This window comes from Phodopus roborovskii, unplaced genomic scaffold, assembly GCF_943737965.1.
Source record: "Phodopus roborovskii unplaced genomic scaffold, PHOROB, whole genome shotgun sequence".
NCBI lineage: Eukaryota > Metazoa > Chordata > Mammalia > Rodentia > Cricetidae > Phodopus > Phodopus roborovskii.
In genome coordinates, this window is record NW_026125295.1 from 14501332 (window position 1) to 14523782 (window position 22451).

General features: G+C 52.9%; 1 protein-coding gene across 1 annotated transcript in view; it reads right to left on the bottom strand.

The window, feature by feature from the left end:
- Cacna2d2 (calcium voltage-gated channel auxiliary subunit alpha2delta 2) overlaps positions 1-21574 on the bottom strand; it is a 130073-nt gene extending 108499 nt beyond the window's left edge. Inside the window, exon 1 of the mRNA XM_051205055.1 lies at positions 21294-21574. Coding sequence (XP_051061012.1) covers positions 21294-21508 — 215 coding nt within the window. The 5' untranslated portion in view covers positions 21509-21574. The remainder of the gene's footprint in view (positions 1-21293) is intronic.
- Positions 21575-22451: the final 877 nt, after the last annotated feature.

The following is a 22451-nucleotide window of genomic DNA, read 5'->3' on the forward strand; positions in this document are numbered from 1 at the left end:
GCATGCTTGCAGTTGCAGAACTCTCGAGGCACAAGCAGGAGGATCAGAACTTCAAGACCAGTCTAGAACATATTCACAGGGACACCTTGATAAGCAGTAACCACACTGGACTGTCCCTAAAGGACTAGACAGTCACGCAGTATGGCCTTTATCCTCAAAACTGAAGGGCCTCCTGGGGACATGGGGGGCACAAAGGGAGAGTGTGATGCATATGACATGTTGAGTCAGCCTAGTAGGAAAGAAACTGCCACTTCAGGAGTTGTGGGGGCTCAGCTCTCAGTCTCTAGGCCAAGAGGAGTGTGTGTGTGTGTGTGTGTGTGTGTGCGCACGTGTGCACGTGTGATTGTCACTTTCAAAACAGAGCAATGTCAGCCATATGTGAGGTGAGAGCTGGTGCTGAGGCGCCCTTTAGTACACAGAACCATCCAGAAGCCCTCTAGCAGGCGGGGAGGCTCTGTCCAACCTCAGGTGGGGCCATCCAGCCTTGAGGCGGGCTGCAAATGCTCACCCTGAGGACAGGGGAGGAGAGGGGGGCGGGGAAGGGACAGGGGAGAAAGAGAAAGGGCCGTGTGCAGATGCAGCAGCATAGATTAAACTGTTGTTGGTTGTTAATTTTATATGTGAAGTTGTTGATCAGAATGTGATTTAATTGTACAGTATAATCCAGGCTTTTGGAATAAATTATGCAGAAAACTCATCTATAATTAAACAAATCAAAAAACCAGAGACAGGTGACACTGCCCGTTCACCCTCAGAGGGCATGGCCAGTGCGGGCAGTTCGGACCCTGCAGAGGGACCAGAAAGGAAGGGAGGGGCTTTGTGCAACAGCAGATGCACTCGCCCGGAAGAGGCCAAGGCCTGCCAGGAGGAAGGGACTCAGACCCCTGAGTTCTGCCTCTGCAGGCCTTTCTCACCACACTTGGAGGCCATTTTTCCCCCATCAAAACCCTGCTGCCCCTGCCAGGCAGCCTGTTTCACCAGGGACTTGAGCTCAGCAGAGCAGCCATCATTTGTAAGGGCAAGCGGTGCACACTGGGATGGGAGAGCCTGAGGAGCAGGAAGGCGGGTGTTAGGCCGGGGCTCAGCTGGAGCAGGCAAGGGTGTGAGGGACAGGCACACAGCTGAAGCCTCTGGCTGCCAAGGGCACAGTGAACCAAGCTTGGCACTGCTAAAGGCCCCAGGTCTCTTGCCTCTCTCGTGACAGGCTGGCCAATTATTCTCCCAGCTTTGGGGGAGGCAACAATTTAAAATAAAGTGCTATTCAATTATTCTGATTACATTTCAATTGGCCTGCCACCTCCACCTCATCTCCCTCGCAGGCTTCTGAGAGAAAGAAAGACGGGGTAAGATGGGGAGTAAGAGATGGAAAGACAGACGGAAGATTCCTGGAGAGCCACCGCCAGGCTGACCTGGCCTGGGGAAGATAAGCTGGTGGTATTCACAAAGTCCACAACTCCACGCTGGCCCAGAAGAGGTGTGCTTCCCCAGGGGCTTCGGTGTTCTCCAACAGCAGCTGTGAGCAACCTCCCCCTCCTAGGCTCCAGCCTACTACAGATGGCAGGCAGTTCAAGGCCATCCTTGAGCATCGTGGCATCCTTTCTGACCACGTGTGCAGACGACCTGTCATACCTGAATGCCTATGTCCACCCTTGATATTCCAAACTCTTAAAGCAGATGTGTGCTCTCCGGTTTTCCCGTCTGGAAAATGAAGATGAAACTGACTAACCTGTCCACTTCCCAGGCCCAAAAAGGAGGCAAGTGGAAGTTTGCCTCATATACGAAATGCTAAGGAGGGCAGTTACCCCACACACTCACCAGTCTATCTTCCCACCATCCAGTCCCCCTCGGATGGGCCTCCGGGATGGCTATACCCCTCTGAGTCCTGTTCCTAAAAGCCTGCGGAAAGAGAAGGGACTGCTGAGCCACCGGATCCTTCCTTCTGGATCCTTCCTTCTACGGCGCCCCAGCTTTTTTCAAAGCTCAGCACTGGGGGAGGACTCCACCCCAGGCGTATCAGTGATGAGAAAGCTGGCAGAGGGCCACCGTCTAGTCAAAGTGACATGCTCTCCAGAGGCCAGGTGGGCCAAGCCATCAAAGATGGTAAGACCAGAGATGTAGCCTTGGCTTCCCACAGCATGTGCGGTGTCATGGTGGGGATGGGACCAGAGTGCGCTTGCTGGGATGATTTGTGGTGGTGTGAGGCAGCCCCCTCCAAATTCACAAGCAGGTAAACTGAGGTACAGGACTCAAAGGGGACTGACATCATCATCAACCTATTTGTGACTCAAAGGGGACCTTCCGAATGAGAAACCCGAAGCTTCTGAGAGCCCCTCCCCTGTCCCACGTGGCCCATTTGTCGCTAGGGACTCACAGACCCTGAGAAGCTGGCAGAGGCTAGTACTGCTGATGCTTGAATTAGTGCAGATCCCCCGCCTCGTCTACTCATCTACGTGTGTCTTGGGACCCTGCCCAAATACTGCGCCTTAATGAGGTTATTAATTATGGAGCTGTCCCTTCCTTTTCTTTGCTGAAAAAAAGAACTTTTCCTTCTAATTGGTGCTTGGCTGGGAGGCAGCAAACTTGTACCCTGGCCCCACCTCCACCCCTCACCACACTAATGGTCTTTTGCCTTTAATTAGGGCACTGGGTCCACCCAATATTTACTCATAACAGTCGGCTGGGGGTTGGGGGAAGAACAAAGGAACAAGAGTTGGAGACAGGAAGTCTTGTTACTCAGGGCCAGGAGAGTCCAGGCGGCCCACTTGGCCCAGAGAGACATGGAGGAGATCCAGGGTCACAGAACAAATGACCCCAACCCCTTAGCTCACCACCAAGGATGAGGAAGCTGGTACGCAAGCAGGGAGGACTGTGCAGTTGGGTTAGGCTTTAGTTAGGGACGGGGGCTAAGAAAGAAGTTCCCTGGTGGCAGTTAGGGATGGTGGTGAAGGTCTGAGTCTTACTTCTGTTTTCCCCAGGTTTGGCTCTGTAGCTATGACCGCCTCCTTCAGGTCTCCATGGAGTAGTCTAGTTACACCGAGAACCCCTAAAGTAGATTGCTCAAGCATCCAGGGGAGCAGATTCTATTCAGTAACTGCGGCTGCAGTGGGAGAGGGGCTGGAGAAGGCAGATGGAAGAGGGAAGGGTGGGAAGTGGACCAGCATTGGTTAGGGTTCTGGCCTAACGGATGGCCTTGGTGGGTAGAGACCCTGCCACCATCTTTCTTCCAACCTCTCCCATGTACCAGGCCATTCCCCATGAGCCACATACAAATCTCAGTTTTCCTGACCAAAACAGGGGTGCCGCAATGTTCCCCAGACTGCTTGAAGATTCATGTCTCAAGAGGTTTGACCGGAGACCTTCCTGATGCCTAGGGTCCCCCAGGGACGCACTGCATTACCTTAATCAATCTCATCAGCAGCCCAATCAGCATCTCCAATCCTCAGGGGGAAACTGAGGCAGAGAGCAATGGAGTAAGGTCTCCGAGGTTGCATGGCTCGTGACGGCCAATCAGGATGGCTAATCTCTCTCCTGAGGACACGGGTCTTAAACATCCAGCTGCTGACATAATATGGCCACTTGGGTGTCAAGCAGGTCTCGGAATGTGTGTGAAGTTAAGATCCTGTCCTTCCCTCTGGGGCCAGTCCCCTCCCCTCAGCCTTTTTCCTCTGCTGATGGTCACCCCTCTATTTAGGCCAAAGTTCTTGGGGTGACTAGGAACCTATTTCTTCTCACACCCACATCCAACTTGTGCAAAACCTTTACAATGTGCCCCTTCCATCCCTACAAATCACCTTTCTGCCCCCCAGCCCCCAGCCTAAGTCTGTCCTGGGTGGCCATCCATCTCCCCTGGACCTGCAGCAGTTAACTAACTAGTTGCTAGCTTTTGCCTTGGTATTTCATCTCCCCAGCTTCTTGATCAACCCAGCCAAAATTCTGGAATGCTGTTCCTCCTATCTGCAGCAAGCTTAGTTCCTGGGCCCTTGGGGGAAAGCCAAAGTCCAACAGTGGCCGTATCCTTCAGTGTGGCTGAACACAGCTTTGAGCTCACAGGACATGTCCTGGAACACACTGCTCCTCAGCCTGGGACGGTCTCTCTCCAGTGGCCCAGTCCTCTTCCCCTCTCCAGGTCTCTGCAGACACACCCACACCATCCACTCAGCGAAGCCCACCTTAACTCCTTTTTAAAATCCAAGCTCTCCCCTAGCAGCAACTGGTCTCCATTCCTCCTAGAGGGTCGCTGTTTTAACTAGCCATTTTCTCCTCTGTAAATGCTTCTGCCTTGGGCTGTGAGCCCCGAGAGTAGACATTCCAGATCTCTGGCCTGGAGGAACAGATCCTTGACTGAGCAAATATACTTCCCCAGAGACCAGCTGACCTCCCAGGAGTGCTGCTCCGGCCTGTGAGTGGCCAGCTCTAGGCATGCACAAATGAAGGCTGCCCCAGAACCAGTCCAGGAGGCTCTCCTTCCCTTGGCTCCTCTCCGGATGAATTATTAAGGCTCATTTATGATGGGCCTGCCCAGGCCTGTGGCTTCCCTGCATAATTCATGGCTCTCTCAGAAGGGTGGTGTGCTGGCACTGACACTTCTTCCAGGAAGCAAGAAGAAAGTGCAGAGGAATAGCCCAGAAGCGGACTGTCCTCCAGCCTGTCACCCTGCCCCCAGTGAAGGCCACCAGTGCCTTTTCACCTACCCTTTGGCCCATGGTGCTTCCTCATGTCCACTTGGGTTCTGGTGCCCTGAGCTGAAGAATATGGGCTTCGTGCAAGCACACATACCCCCTGTCTGTCGGTTTCCCATCTGAAGGCTGGTAAGTTTTGGGGGACCTTTTATTTTCCAGCTAAGCTCTATGCAGGGCCCCGGTGTCTTGTTTAGCATTGTACTTTAGTTTCCCTGCACTGTGCGGAGAAAGTCCCTGTGTATGCGTGATTTATAGCTCACTGAAGATGAGTAGGGTCTGGAATCCTTTCCTGAGGTCCTGGAAAACACCAGCAACTTCCCTGGTGGCAAGGTTCATGAATGCCAGCACCCAAGTCTCATTGTTTGGGAAGTTCCCAATCCCAAACTGGGACTCAACAGTGAGCAAGAAACACTTATGGAGTAACTGAGGCCCGAGGGCAGGACAAAGGGCCCCAGCCATAGTTAGGAAGGTAGGTTATCTGTTATAGGCTTCCTAGGCCCTTAGTCACCTGCACCATGCACTGTATGCCCCCTTCTGGTACATTCCCTATAGTCAGGCTCCGCCCACACCCTTTTCACAAACTGAGAAGCTATGTCCCTCAAAGTGGCTCTTAGGAGGTAGCCATAGGGCTGCCACCCTTGTGTGCCTAGCCAGGTGCTGCGATGGAGTAGCCTAGCTAGTCTCAGAAGGAAATAGCAGGTCTGAGACACCTGTAGAAGTCACCAAATGAGTCAGGAATGGCACATGTGTGACATCCTCCCATCCCAGCTCCAGCCAGTAGCTAGAGCTTCCCCTGAGGCGTCAGGACAGACCCCATCCACATTTCACCAGCCACTCTGGTCAGAGTCTGTGATTCATCAGTCCCCACTCCCCTTCTGCATGTCCTTCCCCTCCCCCAGTATGAGTCAACTCCTCACTGAGCTACAAATAGCTGTCCTCCGGTTGTCCTCAACGTGGTTTCATGCCTTGAGGAGGACAGAGACCCCCCCCAAGATCCTTTGTTCCTGCACAGTTTCTAGGCTGCCTGAAGACCTGCAGATACCGAAGAGAACCCAGGCCAAGACATCAGAGGCCAACCTATCAGGACAGCTCTATTCTCTGGCTCTGTTCCACCTCCATCTGGCCCAGTCACCTCCGACAGAAAGCCCTCCTGGGTTTCCCTACCCCCCCTCCAAATCCACAGTTTCCACCATATTTTAGCAAGTTTCACCTTAAATTGAGACTGTAGCCTGACATAACCATCCTTCTGGAGCATAGTTTAGAACCAGGCAAAGAACTTCTGCATAGTTTAGAGCCAGACAAAGAAGTCTTCTGGGGACAGATTTTTTCCAAACTGGTTCCTGATCTGACCTTCTCCCTCTGCAGTGTGAGAGAGGCTGGGAGAGTAGGGACTGGGAGAGAGATGTCACCCTCGGCAAACACCCAGACACACAGGAAATAGGGGTGTAAAGCACCCATTGTGTGCTCAGTGTTCTTTGTGGTCGACCAGGATAAGCAGCCAAGTACAAACCAATTCATGCCCACTTCACAGTCAGGGCAACTGGTAAAGACCATATAGCCAGTTTGTGCAATCAGACAGAATTTGAACCTGCAAAAGTCTGGCCTCTGAGTCCTGGCCTTGCCTTGAGACTATACATGTCTCTACTTTCAAGGTGGCTTTTCAATGGCCAAAATTAGGGAAAAGCAGGCAGGTAAAGGCCACCATTCTTTGTTTACCTTCTCCACTCCTGCAGGAGAGACTATTGCCTCCAAAAGCCAAGCCAATTCTGAGTGCAATGGAGAAGCCATTTCTCATATCCCAGCTGAAGTACGGGGCCATGGAGTGCTGTCTCCCTACAGCTCCTCCAAACCCCACACGAAGAGCCGGGGCCAGGTAGGAGCAGAAGAACCACTTCCTCTGGAATTTGATTCCCGATAGTGACCAACTTCTGCAAGTAAGCCAAGCCACCAGCATGAGTACACAACCTGCCAGGCCAATTAGTGACTTGGGAGTCTCCCTCTGAGAACCAAGATGCTGCAAAGAGGGAGGGGCTTCATATGGGTCCCTCCTCCTCTGGTATCCCTAGAGGAGTGACCAGGCAGGGAGGAACCACTTTGCCTGATGAACCCATACTGTCCTTCAGGGTTGACTCAAGGACAGGCAAGAAGGTGAACCAACAGACCTCAGTCCTGGAAAAATAGTCTGTAGGTATCTTCAGCCTTCTGCCAACTCCTAACTAGCAGTTTCCTTCTTCATTCACCATTCATCCATCCATTCGGATGGAAGACATCTGAGCATGTTTGTGAGTGGAGGGAAGAGGAACTCTGCAAGCCTGAGGGACAAGATGCCTGACCTTAGCCTGGGTCAGGTTGGGATAGTTCCATTGAGCTGGAGGGAAGTCCACACACATGGCATAGCCTTGCAAAGCTGGGAGGGAGCTCTGCACAGAGTGATGCTCCATGAGTACCCAAGCAGACTGCTCCCACACCAAAGCTGCAGAAGTCCAGCACGAGAAGCACTCGAGTGCTGGGTGGGTGGTAAGGGTGGCAGCTCCCAAAGAGGTATTAGGAAATCAGACATAAGCAAAGGGTGGTAAACTCAAGAGTCACGGAGCAGGATTCTACTCAACTCCTGGTGCCCAGACTAACCAGGACCTCTCTCCAAAGATGCCTGGTACTCTGTGTATAGCAGGAAGCTAGGCCCTCTGAGTTGGGAGGAAGGGAGAACAGACTGACAGCTAAGGACTACATGTCTAAGGACTCCACAGAACACAAGCCTGTACCCATTACAACTGGGCCCTGCTGTTGAGTCTTTTGGCCCATGCTCTCCTCTCTCCCCTCCCCCGGTCTCTCTCTCTCTCTCTCTCTCTCTCTCTCTCTCTCTCTCTCTCTCTCTCTCTCTCTCTCTGTGTGTGTGTGTGTGTGTGTTTGTGTTTCAAGACAGGGAGGGTTCCTCTGTGTAGCCCTTGCTATCCTAGAACTTGCTTTGTAAACCAAGCTGGCCTCAAATTCACAGAGATCCACTTGCCTCTGCCTCCTGGGTCCTGGATTAAAGGGCTGCACCACCACCATCACCAGGTGGGCTCATGCATTTTGACATTGTAGCAGCATTTTGACATTGTAGCTTATTTCAACATTGTAGCTTATACTCCATAACTAGTATCCTTATTCCTGAGGTGAGGTAGTAGGTACTGAGGCTTGATCCAGGTAGCAGAGGCTGGCTTCAAATTTGTACATAGTTGGGGGTGATCTTGAACTTCAGAGCCTCCTGTTTCTACTATGCCCAGTTTAGGCAGTACTGGGACTTGAACTCAGAACCTTGCACATGCTAGACAAGCACTCTACCAACTGAGCTACACTCCCAGACCGTGGCTGGAGCATTATTATCCTCTACACTCTTTACCCTGCTGCCCGGCCATCAGACCCTCTTACTGACAGACGGGCCCACAAGGCTCTTTACCATTTCTGGCATTTTTTTTTCTTACTTGCTGGTGCTCTATGCGAACCCCCTCCATGGGCTTCTAAGGGATTCTCAGTTATATCAAGAAGGGGCTTCACGGGCCACCCAGAGGCCCACTCCAGGCAGAGAGGAGCTACATGCCACTAAAACATCACCTGTTGAGAATAGGGCTAAATGACTGAGAAAAACATATCCAATCCTCTTTAGAGATGAAGGAACCAAGGTACCAAATCACTGGAACTCTGTGACTTCAGATGCAGATTTTGTGATTCCTCAGCTCTTTTCCACCCCAGTCCTTGTCCCTGTAGACTGTCTAGCACTTAGTAGGTATGCACATCAAGGACAACAAAAACCAAAGCTACAGGTCCCTCCAGATGGGTACATGGAGTCTCCACCCTGCTTCATTTTAGAGTAATGGCCTCATCTGTACGCCACCAGTCCGGAAATCACCTGTGAAATATATTTCTCCCGGCACTAGCTCAGGAACCATGTAAATCACTCGATTTAATGGCCTCTGAGATTGTTCTCTGCCACCCACTTCTCAGAAGCTCTGTGCTAGGAAACTGGGGCTGTAGGGCAGCAGGCTGGCTGGCCCCAGGCATATGGTCCGGCTTCCTAAGGCATTCTAGGCACTAGGAGGGACTGCCCAAAGGGGCAACAGTATCTAAGAGCAAGGAAGGAGAAAGGGACAAGCCGGCCAGGGTACAAGGCAACCTCTCTCAGAGTCTACCCTTGCCTGGCCCCACAACAACAGCTTGTCTTCAGTGGAAGGTGGGTCTGTGTGATCTTCCAGAACCCCCATGACCCCAACTAAGGAAGGTTCAGGGCCAATGGAATGGCCAGAGACAATCGGTGGCCTGGAGTATGGTGTCTCCAAATTCCCTAGATAATCCATGATGCACAGGCCATTCGGGGTACCATTTGTTCAGCTACACTCACATGTCTTCTTCACTGACCATCTTTCCCACAGCCTGTGAGCTCCTGAGAACAGGGACCCAGTTAGCTCAACACAGAGTGACGGTGTGGGGAGTGGGCCTAAATAGGGAAGGCAGTTCTAGGAGGTGGGTCTAGAAAGATAAGCCGCTCATGAAGTGTTCAACAGGGCAGGCGGGGCTTGGGCAAGCGTCCCTGCAGAACAGGATGGAGTGGGACAGCCTTCTCAGGATGCCAGGGCATCCCCCTAGGGAACGTGTAGGGATGTGGGAACAGCATGAGCTCTTACCATGGTCAGGGCAACTCCTCGGAGCAAGTCCACCATACCCCTCACCCTCGTCAAGTAGAACGGGTACTGACTCTCCTGTCTCCACTTTGGCTAATCTGGGGACTCTAGTTCTGGTGTGGGGATGCAGCTCCTTTGGCAGGGTGTTTGTCTAGTACGTATGACGCCCCGGGTTTGGTTCCCTGCACCACATAAGCCTGGTGTCATGGTGTGTGACTGTAATCCCAGCACTTGGATCTGGAAGCAGGAGAATCTGAAGTTCAAGGTCATTCTTAGCTACATAGTAAATCTGAAGCCTGAAGCCAGCCTGGGCTACCTCCTCTCTAAATAAATAAATAAACAAAAAAGGGAAAATGTGGATTCCCTACCTCCACATTAAAGGCTACAGTTCTATGGGTTTCTGGCCTCCTTTCCACCCTCAGGGAAGCCACTGCAATAAAATCTCAGGAAGACAGGGGCACAAACTGTATTCTAGCAACAGCCAAAACAGGTCCACAGGAGGGCCCGTCCCAAACCACGGATAAGCCTACTTCAGCCTCAATAGACATGACCAGTTTTGTCCTGGGACCACCTATGCATATCATGAGCTATTTGCTCTACAAACATTTATGGAGCACTTGAGAGTCATAATCATGGCCCTGAGCACACAGCCTTGATGGGCACAGGATACAGGAAGAAGCGTGTACTTCAATACTTGTCCATGACATTCATAGGGAGATACAGGTTTCAGAGGACAGTTACTCCTCGACAAGTACTAAGAAACATGCACACATTAGCTGTCCCACAGCTAGGTTTGCTTGGGGCTGATTGAACCCTCTAAAGCCCTTCTCAACTGTCCCCATCTTCACAGAATATGGAACGCAGGATCTGGTACTCTAGTGGGCAGAGCTCCTCTCCGGTGCTACCCTCAGTCCACCCCTGTGCCTACCAGAAAATGGCTCTTGGACAGTGGGCACCAATGAATGGCAGCTTAAAGCGCAGGATACAGAGGGCGGATATACAGATGGGGTGGCGGAGGAGTATCTTCACCAGCTGCAGGATTATAGTTCTGAAAGGGCCTGGGAATGATGAGGCCCCTGAGGCTTGGGGGAGGAAGACAGGGGTTTGTGCAGACCCCTACAGCCAGCTGGGCGGGGCATAGGTTAAAATGGAACAGGGGGGATCTGGAGAGAAAGGCAGAGGGGATTCCTGAGATGCTCATCCACAAGTCCTTGGTGTCCTGACTAATGTAAATAATTGGATGTGCTGCCTCACTCCCTGCAAGTCTCTCTGCCTGCCTAATGTTGGATGCAATCTGGGGCAGCGGGACTACAGAAAGGTAGAGGTGGAGACGGGAAATAAGGAATGAGCCTCGACTGCTCTTCCCCTCTAGTCCACACAGACCCTGGATACCAAGCCACCAACTTCCAGCAGGTGTCAGAAGTAGGTGCAGATCACAGGAGGCCTGCAGTGGACAAAAGGGCTCTAGGCTGTGCCCAGGAGAGGTCATACCCTTCCCTTTTTGGACCCCAAGAAGCTCCTGAGGGCCATACTCCCAGGTGGCAGGTGGGGATTAACCACCAGAGGGATACCTTACCCAGGAGCCAGAAAGAGCCCAGAGTGCCCAACCCAGACCAAGGACTGGTTCAACAAAGAGCCCAGAGGGAAATGGAAAGGTAGGTATCAGGTCATGTTTTGGAGTGTGGATTTTATCATTCATCAGGAGAGCCAATCAACGACAACTCAGGCTTCTCCCAGTGCCCAGGCACAAATACAGTCCCAATATAGGCATAAGAATAGCCTTTCCTGAAGCTGCTCCCCTTCTAGGATGAAGAGGAAGTCTCACAGACAGCGTGCAGTGAAGTCTGGGTCTTCCCGTGGCCATGGGATACTTATGGCAGCCCATTAATGCAGGCCAGCTGCTTGGCTCCACAGCAGCAAGATATGCCCGTCTACCACCGGCTTGATAATGTCTAGCAGCTCCCACTGCCCGGGAAAGCTTGCCCTTGCCTTGACAAAGAAATAGAAGTGACCCGAATGACCTCCTCCACGTCATGACTGGCCAACTTCAACTGGCACTGCATAACATATATATATAGATAGATAAGTTGGGGTCTCGGCTATGACTCAACTGCTAGAAAGCTCAAGCATGGTCTCTTAGTAGGACTCAATTTCTCAACATATCATCTCACAACAAATGCCACCGACCCACAGCTATACTGTGGGAGCAGAGCTGTCCTACTGGGTCCTCTAACCTCTGAGATGCCACCGTCTCTGGGGCTGCTCCAGGCCCAGAGAGAGAGCCCCCATGATCAACCCACTAAGGTTTGCATCAGAGATAGTTCTTGCAGATGGCCGTGTATGATGAGACAACATGGATGTTACTGGGACATCCCAAAGGTCCTGTGGCTAGAGGCTGCCTGGAGCTACATGGACAGTGTGTGAGAGCTTGGTGCTGAGTGCAGAGAGGGAACTTGGACCCACCACTTGGCTCTCTGTGAGCCTTCCCGAGAGTCTCCTTTTCTCTTGAGTGTAAAACAGGGTATGTGTGAACCGGCCTCCTTGGACAGCATGTACGAAATACACTACCAGGGCCCAGCTCTCAAAAACTGAAGTTGTGGCTCAAATAACTACTTTGTTGTTTTCTCGACTATATCTCCCCTTTCCTCTCCTCCTCTCTTGGCTCCTCCCCTGCCCTCTTGACTAACTGTGTAGCAGCCACTGTCTCTCTACCCTCCATCAAGCAAGCCTTCTTGCTAACAGAACCCAATCCTGCAGAATCTCCACCTCCAGCCTCAAGGTGACCCCATCCTCAGCTCAAGGGTAAATCCTGATTAGCCTGAACCAATCACAATGTGCCTTCTCCATTGCCAGTGATTGGTTTAGAGTGGGCATGTGACCCAGAGCTAGCCAATGAAGTGTAAGGGGAAGTAGGCTAGGGGCTTCTTAGGCAAGGTTTCCTCTCCTCTTAAGAGAAACCTAGAGGAACTGTTTCCTGTTCTGTACATAAAAACTGGGTCTGATATGATGCCTGGAGCTGTGGCAGCCATCTTGTTGCCATTAGGGAAGTTGACCAAAATAATAAGCCATACCGAAAGCATGGGCAGCCAGGCAGAGATCAGAAGATCTGGTTCCCACTGACAGCTTTTACTTATCAACCTGACTCTGTATCAGAGGAGGAAAGGCCTAACCACAGGGGAAAACCTACCACGGTTCCCACGCTGTACACAGGAGCAGCCTTGTTTCCTCATCTCCTTAGCCAAACACATCCCACACATTGTGTCCAGGGCTGTGACAGTCAGCACAATCCCTCCTCCCAAGGCCCCTTAACACTGGATTATAGGAGAGACACACAGAGCAGAAAGAGCAAAAGGGCATCATTCAGGAAGGCTCATCAGTCCTGCACTGGGGCCAGAAGTCTGGGCGAAGCCAGGAGTCAGGGAGGCCAGAGAGCCTATAGGACCTGCAAATGTCTCTACCTGACTGGAGAACAGGTATTCCCACGGCTAGAGGCAACCCAGGCAAAGATCTGAATTCCAGGCTGGAGTGTAGGTCACAGCTAATCCCCATAAAGGAACATGGTGGTGGAGAGGAAAGGGTCCAGGAAAGAAGGCGAGCCCACCCGGCCCTGCTCACAGAGAGGATGGAGAAAGGTCCCTCTGTGAAGGCTCTGCGTGGAGGGCAGCCATTCTGCCAGCGCCCTCACATTTCTAATAACTGAAGTTGGGGGCAGGGCCAGAGTGGGGTGCTTTGTTGTGTGTTTGTTGGAGCTGATGGCAGCACCGAGCCTGACCTTTAAGGCTTCAAATGCAGCATTTCAGGCAGCGCCAGCGGGAGAACGCAGTTGCGGAAGGAAGCTATCAAGACTGAAATGCCACGTCAGGCTGGAAACGAGGCAGAGCAGGGGCTCCTACCTGTCTGAGAGCACGCCCATCCCTCAGCACCCACCCTCCTGCCTAGTGGCAAAGATGTCCTTCTCAAGGAGGCCCCGAATGCTTAGGTGACTTTGAAACAGCACAGGGACACTGGCGTCAAGGTCTGCCCTCATTCCCACCCCCTAATCAGGAATTGGAGTATCACACTACATAGGCATTCTGCTTTAAGTTCATCCAGGGAGACCCCAACTACTCTCTCACCCCAGGCCACAGATAAGGCTGTTTAAGACAAATGATTGCATGTCCCAGTATGCAGATGGCTGTGTGGGAAGTCACGCTCCAAGTTGCTTGCACTGAGTCCTAGCTGACAGCATAAATGTGGCATCTGAGGGCTCACTTCCCTCTCCTTGGACTCAGTTTTCTTGTGTATGAGATCAGGACACGTGGCTCTCCTGGAGCTTCTGTGGCTGTGTCCCTCCTAACTCCAGGAAGCATGCAAGGCTCATAGTGCCCATCTGGTTTCTCCCAGGTCCCTTGATTCTTCAAAAATACTCCCTGTCCAACAGGCTCCTGAGCCTATGGTAGGCACCTCTGCCCTTCTTACAGAAGCCTCTTCTCAAAGTGCCCAGAACCTTAGGCTACCCTGTCTCCCAACGCACAGACTTTGAGAATGCCAATAAAGTTAAACTTATGGTTCTCTCAGACATCAGGACCTGTACAGCCCCAAGGGCCAGCGCCCTAACGTGGGGTAACAGGATAGCCAATCACATAAAGATTCAGCACACAAAAATTTATCCTTGAATCTCATTAGAGCACACAGGGTCACCAGGCCTGATGCTGAATGGTGACTGCTGACTGCATGGGCATCTTGCATTGAGCAGGGACCCCAAAATCTGCTGCAGGTGCTCCGTGCCCTTCACTGTGCAAATGAGAAGTGTGCAGAGAGGGAAACCCACCAGCCCAAGGTCACAGAGCAAAAAGCCTTCCAGTTTTCCAGAACCCTGCAGATTTTCTCCACACGAGGGCTACCTGCAAAGCCACTCAGCTTCTAGAAGTCCTCACAGAGCTCCTCAGAGTCCCCAGTCCTCCAGTAAATCTAAACACCATTCAATCTGTAGAAATCTGAATTCCGAGGACACAGTCTCTGTGCGTTTTCTTCGCAGACTGTCACCCTGCCAGTTGGGAAGTGATCAAACTTTCTAGCTCAGCCTTAACTCAGGCTGTTCCTGACATAAGAGTTTGCAAAACATGGGTCTTCACAAGCAGGAGGCTTTGTTTCCCACTGCCAGCATTCGCCCACTACGTTCTGGCATTCACATCAAAGACAGGTACAGAAGGTGGGCACTGAAACACATTCTGGCTGCAGAGATAAACTATTGTGTGCCTGCACCACACACACACATAGTGGCACATGAGCACATGCCCACATTTGAGTGCATATGTGCCTGTGTACATTTGCCTGCACTTGTGTATATATACAAACATGTATGCACATATATACCTACACATGTGCATAGAAACACCATGCTAGCACAAATATGCCTAAGCACATACCTACTCGAAGGCACACAAATAGGCGAATAAACAAGTATGATGTGCGTCCAATACATGTGCCAAGCCATACATGAGCACACAGGTGTAGACAATCCTACCTATTAGATTACAAATGCACTCAGGCCAAGGTAAGGGCCCAATACAACAGGAAAGTCCCAGAAGCCGTAACTGGGTCCAGGTACCTATAGGACCTGCCTGAATACTGGATGCTATAGGTAAGGGGACAGGTATAATCAGGGCAGCCACAACTATACTTGAGTGCCCTTCTAGATCCAGGACCTGGAAGTAGGTCTATGCCTCATGATCTGTGCCATCCTGACTCTAGGAGGTAGCACAGAGGCTTCCAAACCCAGAGAAGCCTAGGAAGTACCCAAGGTCATGAAGCTGTGTGTGTGTGTGTGGGGGGGTGGTGGAGTGGCACTCTCAGGGCACAGAAAGAGGGCATTGCTCAGAAAGGACCGGCCATCTACTGGAGTAGGAACGCACCATGATGGAAGCAAGGGGCCGGGATCTAAGGGAATTGTAGGGAGAATGATGGGGTGGGGGTCTCCTTCCCTGCTCCCTTTGTTTGATGAGTATAATTTCTAAGGTGGGGAGAGGTGGTTAATGACCAGCAGGAAAGATTTTCTCCATCCTCCTTCTCTGCTAAACAATTAGGCTAATCGGAGCCCAAAGTGGGTCAGTCAGAAGCCAAGAGGCTCCAAGGCACCCAAGGAACTAGGCCCAGACAAGCTCATGCACACAGAGAGCAGAAGAGAGTGGGCAGGCTGGGGGGAGGCCCTGCTTCATCCCTGCTACAATGGAGTATGGAGAGGAGCTGGGAGGCAGAGTCCCACACTTGTCTTCCTAGGGTGCCGGAATGTCAGAGTCAAAAGAGCTGAGAAGGGAGGGAACTGAGGCCCAGCAGGAAGGAGCTCTGTCCAAGGTCATCAGAGAAGGCTGGGTTGGGTTTGATCTTGACAGTGGCACCCCAACCCCTTCCCCACACACAGCTAAGCAGGGTCTCGAACTCCCACCAGGCTCAGTCATCAGCCTCAGGAGACAAAGAGAATCAGACCAGACCAGACAGGTAAGGAAGTACATGGGACCATGGGGGACAGTAGGTCCAGGACAGGGGACAAGATCAGTGGTGAGGACGACCACATGAGCCTGATTCTCACAGGGGCAGGACAGGACCTGTATGAGGTCATCTCAATCTATGTGCATCCAAAGGACAGAATTCTGGAGTCCTTAAGGACATCCCAAGAAACCTGTAGGGATTTCAGAAGCCTTTATGGGCATTTCAATCTCAGGGGTCATCTGTACTGACACCCTCCACGCTAATGCAGAAGGCTCTTTAGGTAAAGGACAAGAGAAAAAGGGAAGGTAAAAAACAAATTTAGAAAGAAAAGCATAACCCACATATACACTTCCCTCTGGGAATACGAATATTGATTCCGTAGCTTCTTGTTTAGACAGTGGGCACCAGGAACAATAGCCCTGACATGAAGAGGGATCTTCTCGGCAAGTTGCAGGCCTGTATCTGTGATGGGAAACTCTTCCCCATCGCCTTGGGGACTTCAGGCACCAGAGCACCTCCCAGGCCTAGGGCCCAATCACCAGAGGCACAGATAGAGGGTTCCCAGGCAATTTTGGAATAGGTTGGAGGCTGGAAGTGAGAAAGGACGTTTCTCAGAAAGAGCCCATTCCCATCCTTAGGCCATGCTACCCTGCAGGGCCCAGACCTGCTAGCTTCGACTCCTGAACCTACAGGCAACCTCTGAATTGAGCAGCAGGCTCTCAAGAATCCAGGGCTGGCTGTCCCAACCCCACCTGTTGTGTCCAGGCAGCGCAAACGTCTCAAGCACCTGGAAGGTCGGAGCCTTCCCAAGTTCTATGGGCTTGGTAAGATAGCCGAGAGGCTCCGATTTCATATGTGCATTAAAACCCAGGTTCTACCCCCACTCTCTAACCTTTTTTCCCAGAATCATAATAGAATGTGGAAATGAAGTCGCCCCCCCCCCACAATCCTCTCCCCACACACACGCACACACACTGCTGCTCAGCTCAGTGCCCTGCTGGGCAGCCTTTGCCACAATTAGAGCATTAGGGCAAAGGCAATCCTGGGCTGTGTGGGCATTCTCTGATGGCCAGCATGCACGCAAAAGGAGAGGACTGGCCGTGGCCAGGGATGGCCCCTCAGGCTTGCAGAAGACCCACAAGAGAAAAGGACAAAGCAGACAAGGTCATGGGGGGGTGGCTTTCAACTACTTCCCACACCCTCAGCCTTTTCATTTTCTTCCTAAAGATTGAGTTTTTAGTGCTCTCCCCACTTCCTGGACCCCTGTCCAGATGTCCCCAGGCCCCTGGCAGGGAGGATGCATATCTGACAGAACAATCCTCCTTCTGTCCTTACAGGAAATGTGGCTTTGGGCAGGCCTTTCCATCTTTCTGATCCTCAGTATCCCAGTCTGGGGGAACCGTCACAAGCTGGTGACGGAGGTGAGCAGCCCATCCCCTTCACCCCTGCAACATCCTCCACCACCAATTACCAATGATGGTTAGATGGGGGAGCAAAGAAGACACAAGAAGGAAGTTAGTGTTGGGTGTGGTAGCACGAGACTTTAATCCCTCAAAAGGTCACGCTGGTCTGCATGATGAGACTCTGTCTCAATAAATAAATATATACTTTTAAAAGAAAGCAGTTAACCCGGTGTGGTGGGCATTGTGAAATGACAGGCAGCTGAAGTCCCACAGCCATGGCTTGTGAACCTGATGAAGATATGAACAGTCACTGCCTTGGTGCCCAAGAGAGTTGCTCCTGCCCACTAGAGGCTGCCCTTCTCCCATGGATTCTCCTCCACTAGCCTCTTAAGATTACATGATTTCACTAAGGGAAATCAAGGCAAGGTCGTCTCAAAAAAGAGGGTCAAGTCTAGAGGCCAAAATGGAGCATGCAAGGCTGACACTGATACCCAGCATGCCTCAAACTGTGTCCTCTAAGACACTGACAGTGTTCACTGTAGACATCCAAGGTGCTAAGAACTGGTAGTGTCTACCTCTACTCAAGTAGAGGGGAGAAGGAGGCACTGACTGCCAAAGGGCTCACTTGGTCTGCTTGTGGGACCAGTTTCACTTTGGGGACATATGTGTGGTGAGGGATCTGGAAGAAGACTAGCCCCTCAAATTATGAAGGTAGCCATTTTAATGTGGGCTTCTTCCCTTCTCAGAAGGTTAGCCAGACATTTCTGGGCAGGAGGAGTAGTCTAATAAAAGTAGGGTATAGCACACAGCAACCAAAGGTCTCCCCCAGATTCTCGACTCCAGGAGGGGTGCAGGGACCGGGCAATGCAGCATTCTACTGACAGCAGCAGCAGGCCTAGAAGTCTCACCCCTCCCTCCTGCATGTAATGTTGCCTCCCACCAGTAGGGAGAGCCACAGAGAGGTAGAGACCTACTCTGAGGCCCAGACAGACACGCGTCACCCACCATTAACCATAGCTAGACTGACGCATGCCCTGTCATGGGTACTGCTCCCCATTTGTCTGCTCAGGAGAAAAGCATTTATGTACTCTGACGGACATTAACTTGTTGGGGGTACAAACCCTTCAGGGTCCCCTCTCTGCTCCTTACCCCTGCCAGAGAAAGGAAGGCGCCAAATCTACCCCATCACTAGAGCAGGGCTGGGTTAAGAGGAGCAGCCGGGGCGGGTGGTTCAGCCAGGCACTCCATACAGTACTTAACCAGTACTCCACTGAGCAGGGAAGCATGAAGCCAAGGGTACCACAGAACACAGTACAGGGACTCAACAGAGAGGACAAAAAGGCAGGCAGGCAGACCAGGGTGGGCACAGAATGATGAGAGGATAAATAAGGAGGTAAGGGAGGGAGGGAACCCAAAGCTGGAGTGTGGGGCAACAAAGAGGGACAGAAAATACTCCGAGGCTTTCAGCAGCCATGACTGACTCTCAGCCAACAGCCCTGGCTGGCCTGAGCACTGGGGTGGGCATAAATGGGAACAGAAGGAAGCAGGTGAAAGGGAGTGTGTGCTGTACTAGGACTCCATCCTCCTGGACACGAGAGTACACACACACCCATGCATGACACATGTATCTGAAACCCCGATTCAGATCCAGGTGGAGCGGCAGAGGCCCCTCTTCCTAAAACCAAAGTCCCGTCTTCCCTCCAATGGCAACTCCTCTGCCCTTTGAAATCTAATGGCTTGGTTCATTTCACCCGATGGCAGACAGCCATGCTGCCAGAGCGATAACGGCGACCAGATTCTAAGCCCGCATTTGATTAAAACCGAGCAGTTTGAGAAGCGGGCCCCCTCCCACAGCTCCACACCCAGGAGGGTATTATTCTCCCCATGGAAGGCTTGTTCTGAGTTATCCCAGTACCATGGGGCTGATAGGCCTACTTTCCATCTTGAGAATCCACCTGTATCAGTGTCCTCCGAGGCTAGCCACTCTGACCCAAGAAAAGGTTCAGAGCAATACCACCTGGCCCTGAGCAGCCCTGTAGAACCCTGTAGCCCATCGGCTGCCTCGGCCTTTTATGTCAGTTTAATAAAAGCTCAAATTCAGAACCAGTACAGTCACTGGGAGGAGTCCATAAGAGTCCCCCTTCTCCTCCAAGGACCAATAGACATCTGCATCCAGGGGACCAGGGCAGCTGAAGGGCGCTGCCTGTCATGGCAAATCTGCTTCCATGTCACACATTTGTCACCTCCCACTAGACCCCAGAGCTCCACAGCCCTTGTCCATTCCCTACTTTCATTCCCTAATTATGGCTTGTAAGACATGTCCCAAGCCCTCGAATTAACTCCAACTACATCAATAAGAGTAGAGTGTCCAGCTAGAAATGTGTGCCTCTAGTCACACCCTCCCAACATTCTCTGGCTGAGGACAGAGGGACAGGTGTACACTTTTCTCAGGGTTTTACATTGTCCTAGAGGAGACTCAGGAAGGCCTAGCAGCCATGCAAAACATTGCATGCTGCAGGGAAAGGGAGAGAGGTCAGAAGACATAGAAAGAAATGACTACTTAAACCTTCACTTGAGCTTGGAAAGAAACAGCTAGGAAAGGAAAAAAAAAACTGTGGCTTGGCTTTGAGGGAAAAAAAAAAGAACAATAAAAAATGCCTTTGCTCTTTTTAAACACTGTAGTTTCAATCCAGTCTCATTGAAGCAAATGAAAGACAAAACACAACCCACCAACCCTTGAACTTCCCTGCATTCCCCCATCCACTCGTGAAAAACCCAGACAGCTGACAGAGGACACGTCTCTGAGCACCTGTAATTTGCCAACTGATCACCTGCCTGAGCATGGCCAGGCTGTGTGAGCAGAGCGATGGCAGAGAGGACAGGAAGACAGACTCAGAGCAGGGCTTCATCCGAGTTTGTTTTTTCCTCATCTGGGAGAAGCTACCAGCTGAAGTAGGCAGGTTCTGTGGCAGAACCAGAGGCTCCTACCCAAGGGCAGAACCGCTTATGACACAGACTAACTAGTCTCTTTCCTGGGGCCAGACCCTTCCTCTCATGCCCAAACCTGAGCCAGGACACTCGTGAAGAGCCCAGGGACAGGTGGCTCCTCAAAGTCGGTGACAGAAAACAGAAGCGTGGTGGTTGCCATGCCCCAAAGGGATGTCTGGACATTGGCATATGGCTGGGGCATGGTGTCAAGAAACAGATGTCCTAAAGGCCACATGCAGCGTACCCACTCCCTCTCCAGACACATCTGCCCGACTTTGCCAGCTCCCGGGGAAGGTGAGGAGGCTCGGATGGACCATATGTGCCAGCAGAAACTGGCAGAACCTGGGAATGTTATTACCCTGTTAGTAGCAGGAGTGACAGTATCAGCATCAGGGGCAGGCAGGGGTCCTCCCATCATTCACCTTCTGACCCACCCCCAGCACCTTCACCTCCTTATGAGCTCTCCAGGGACAGCCCCTTAGGTGGGCAGCCAAGAACAGGTGACATTGACCACATCAAGAAGACATCCTCTGCATCCAGCTGCCCACCACACACACACACACACACACACACACACACACACACACACACACACACACTAGGAAAAGGCCCAAGAAGACAGGTGTGGATGTCAGACCCAAGTCTGACTCTAAAGCGCTAGGTTCCCATCAGGGATAGAACACAGGGCAGATGCGAGGCTCCAAGTCTACTGGGCAGGGGTCGCTGACCATTCTCTCAACCAAACCCAAGATCCTCTGTTACCAGGACAGTGTCAAGAGTATCAGCTGACAGACTTGAACCCCCACCCCCGCCCCGTCCCTAGGCTTGAAGATTTTTTTGCTCTGTCCCGTTGGGGGTGGGGGCGGTCTATGGGAAGCGCAGGGGCACCGCAAGGAAGTTTCGCGACGCAGCCAGAAGCTCCGGGACCCTGGCTGCCAGCCCACGGGGGTTTGTAGCCGCCACCCTCAGTTGTAGCATGCCATGGGATCCAGAGTCCCCCGCCCTGACACCCGGCGCGAGGAGGGGCAGATGCTGGCTGAGGGGCACAGGGGAGCGCGGGGCTCCGCGGGGTCCCGCGGCTGGCCGAGGCCACTTACGTGTGCTGCTGGGGGAAGCTGTAGGCAGAGGCGCCGGGGGCGGTGAGCAGCGGTAAAAGCAGCAGTGGCGGCAGCAATAGCAAGAGCGGCCGTGCGGGCCAGGACGCTGGGCCCCGGGGGTCAGGGAAAGGCCGGGGGCCGCGGCCGGGCCAGGGGCGCGCGGTTCGCACCGGGCCGAGCCAAGAAGAGCCGCAGGTCCGAGCCGGCACCGCCATGTTTCCATTCAAGATGCGGCGCCGCGGGGAGGGGGGGGGGACGGCGGCGGCGGCGGCGGCGGGATGTGGGGGGGCGCGGGCGGCGGGCTGCGGGCTGCAAGCCGGCCTCTTCTCCACCTCCCTCTCCGCGCGGGGCCTCCGGGGCTGCACTGGCCGCAGCGCCTCTGCGGGCTGCGCGCAGCGATCTCCCCGCCGCGCTGGCTCCAAGCGCTTTGAGCGCCTGGCCCGGGACCTGCGCTCAAATAGCGGCCGCCGCCAACCTGCCGGCGCCGCCCTCCCCTGTCGCTCCCTCCCTCCCTCCCTCTCTCCCTCTCTCTCTCCTCGGCCGGCCCGCCTCCGCGCGCCCCCGCCGCGGCCACGCGCCCGCCTGTGCCCGCGCGCCCCTCGTCCCCGTTCACCCCCGAGCCTGCCCTACTGGCTCGTGCAGCCGAAGCCGAGTCCAGGCTCGCGAGTTCCGCGTCCCAGACGCTGTCCGAGCGTCCAGCGTACGTCCCCGCCCCCGCCCCCTTCTCCCAATTCAAACCCCAGAACACCCCTCTGCCCCGTGAGTGGGAACTCTACTAGGCAGTCGCAAATATGACTCTTCTGGGACTCGACCTTCAACAGGCTTAAGGCCTGGAGTCACAGGTTTAATGGTGGAATGGCAGGCTTCTGTCGACTAGAGAGGAGGGTGGCAGTAGTGTGTCCCCCCCCAACAGTAACTCCAGCTACCTCAAGGTTTTTTTTTTCCCTGCGGGGAGTAAGGGGGCTTGCACTTCCAGCCCTTGGTAGGAAAAAAAAAATGATTTTAGTTCTTCTAGTTCGTTGGAAGGGAGTTTGGGTGGCAGGATACCTCCCTCTGCTCTTGCTTTGCTCTACTTTACTGCCAAGGCAATGTGTGCAGGGCAGCCCAAGCCTCAGCTCCCTGGACTAGCAGAGCCTCTGGTCAGACTAGTCTAGAGTC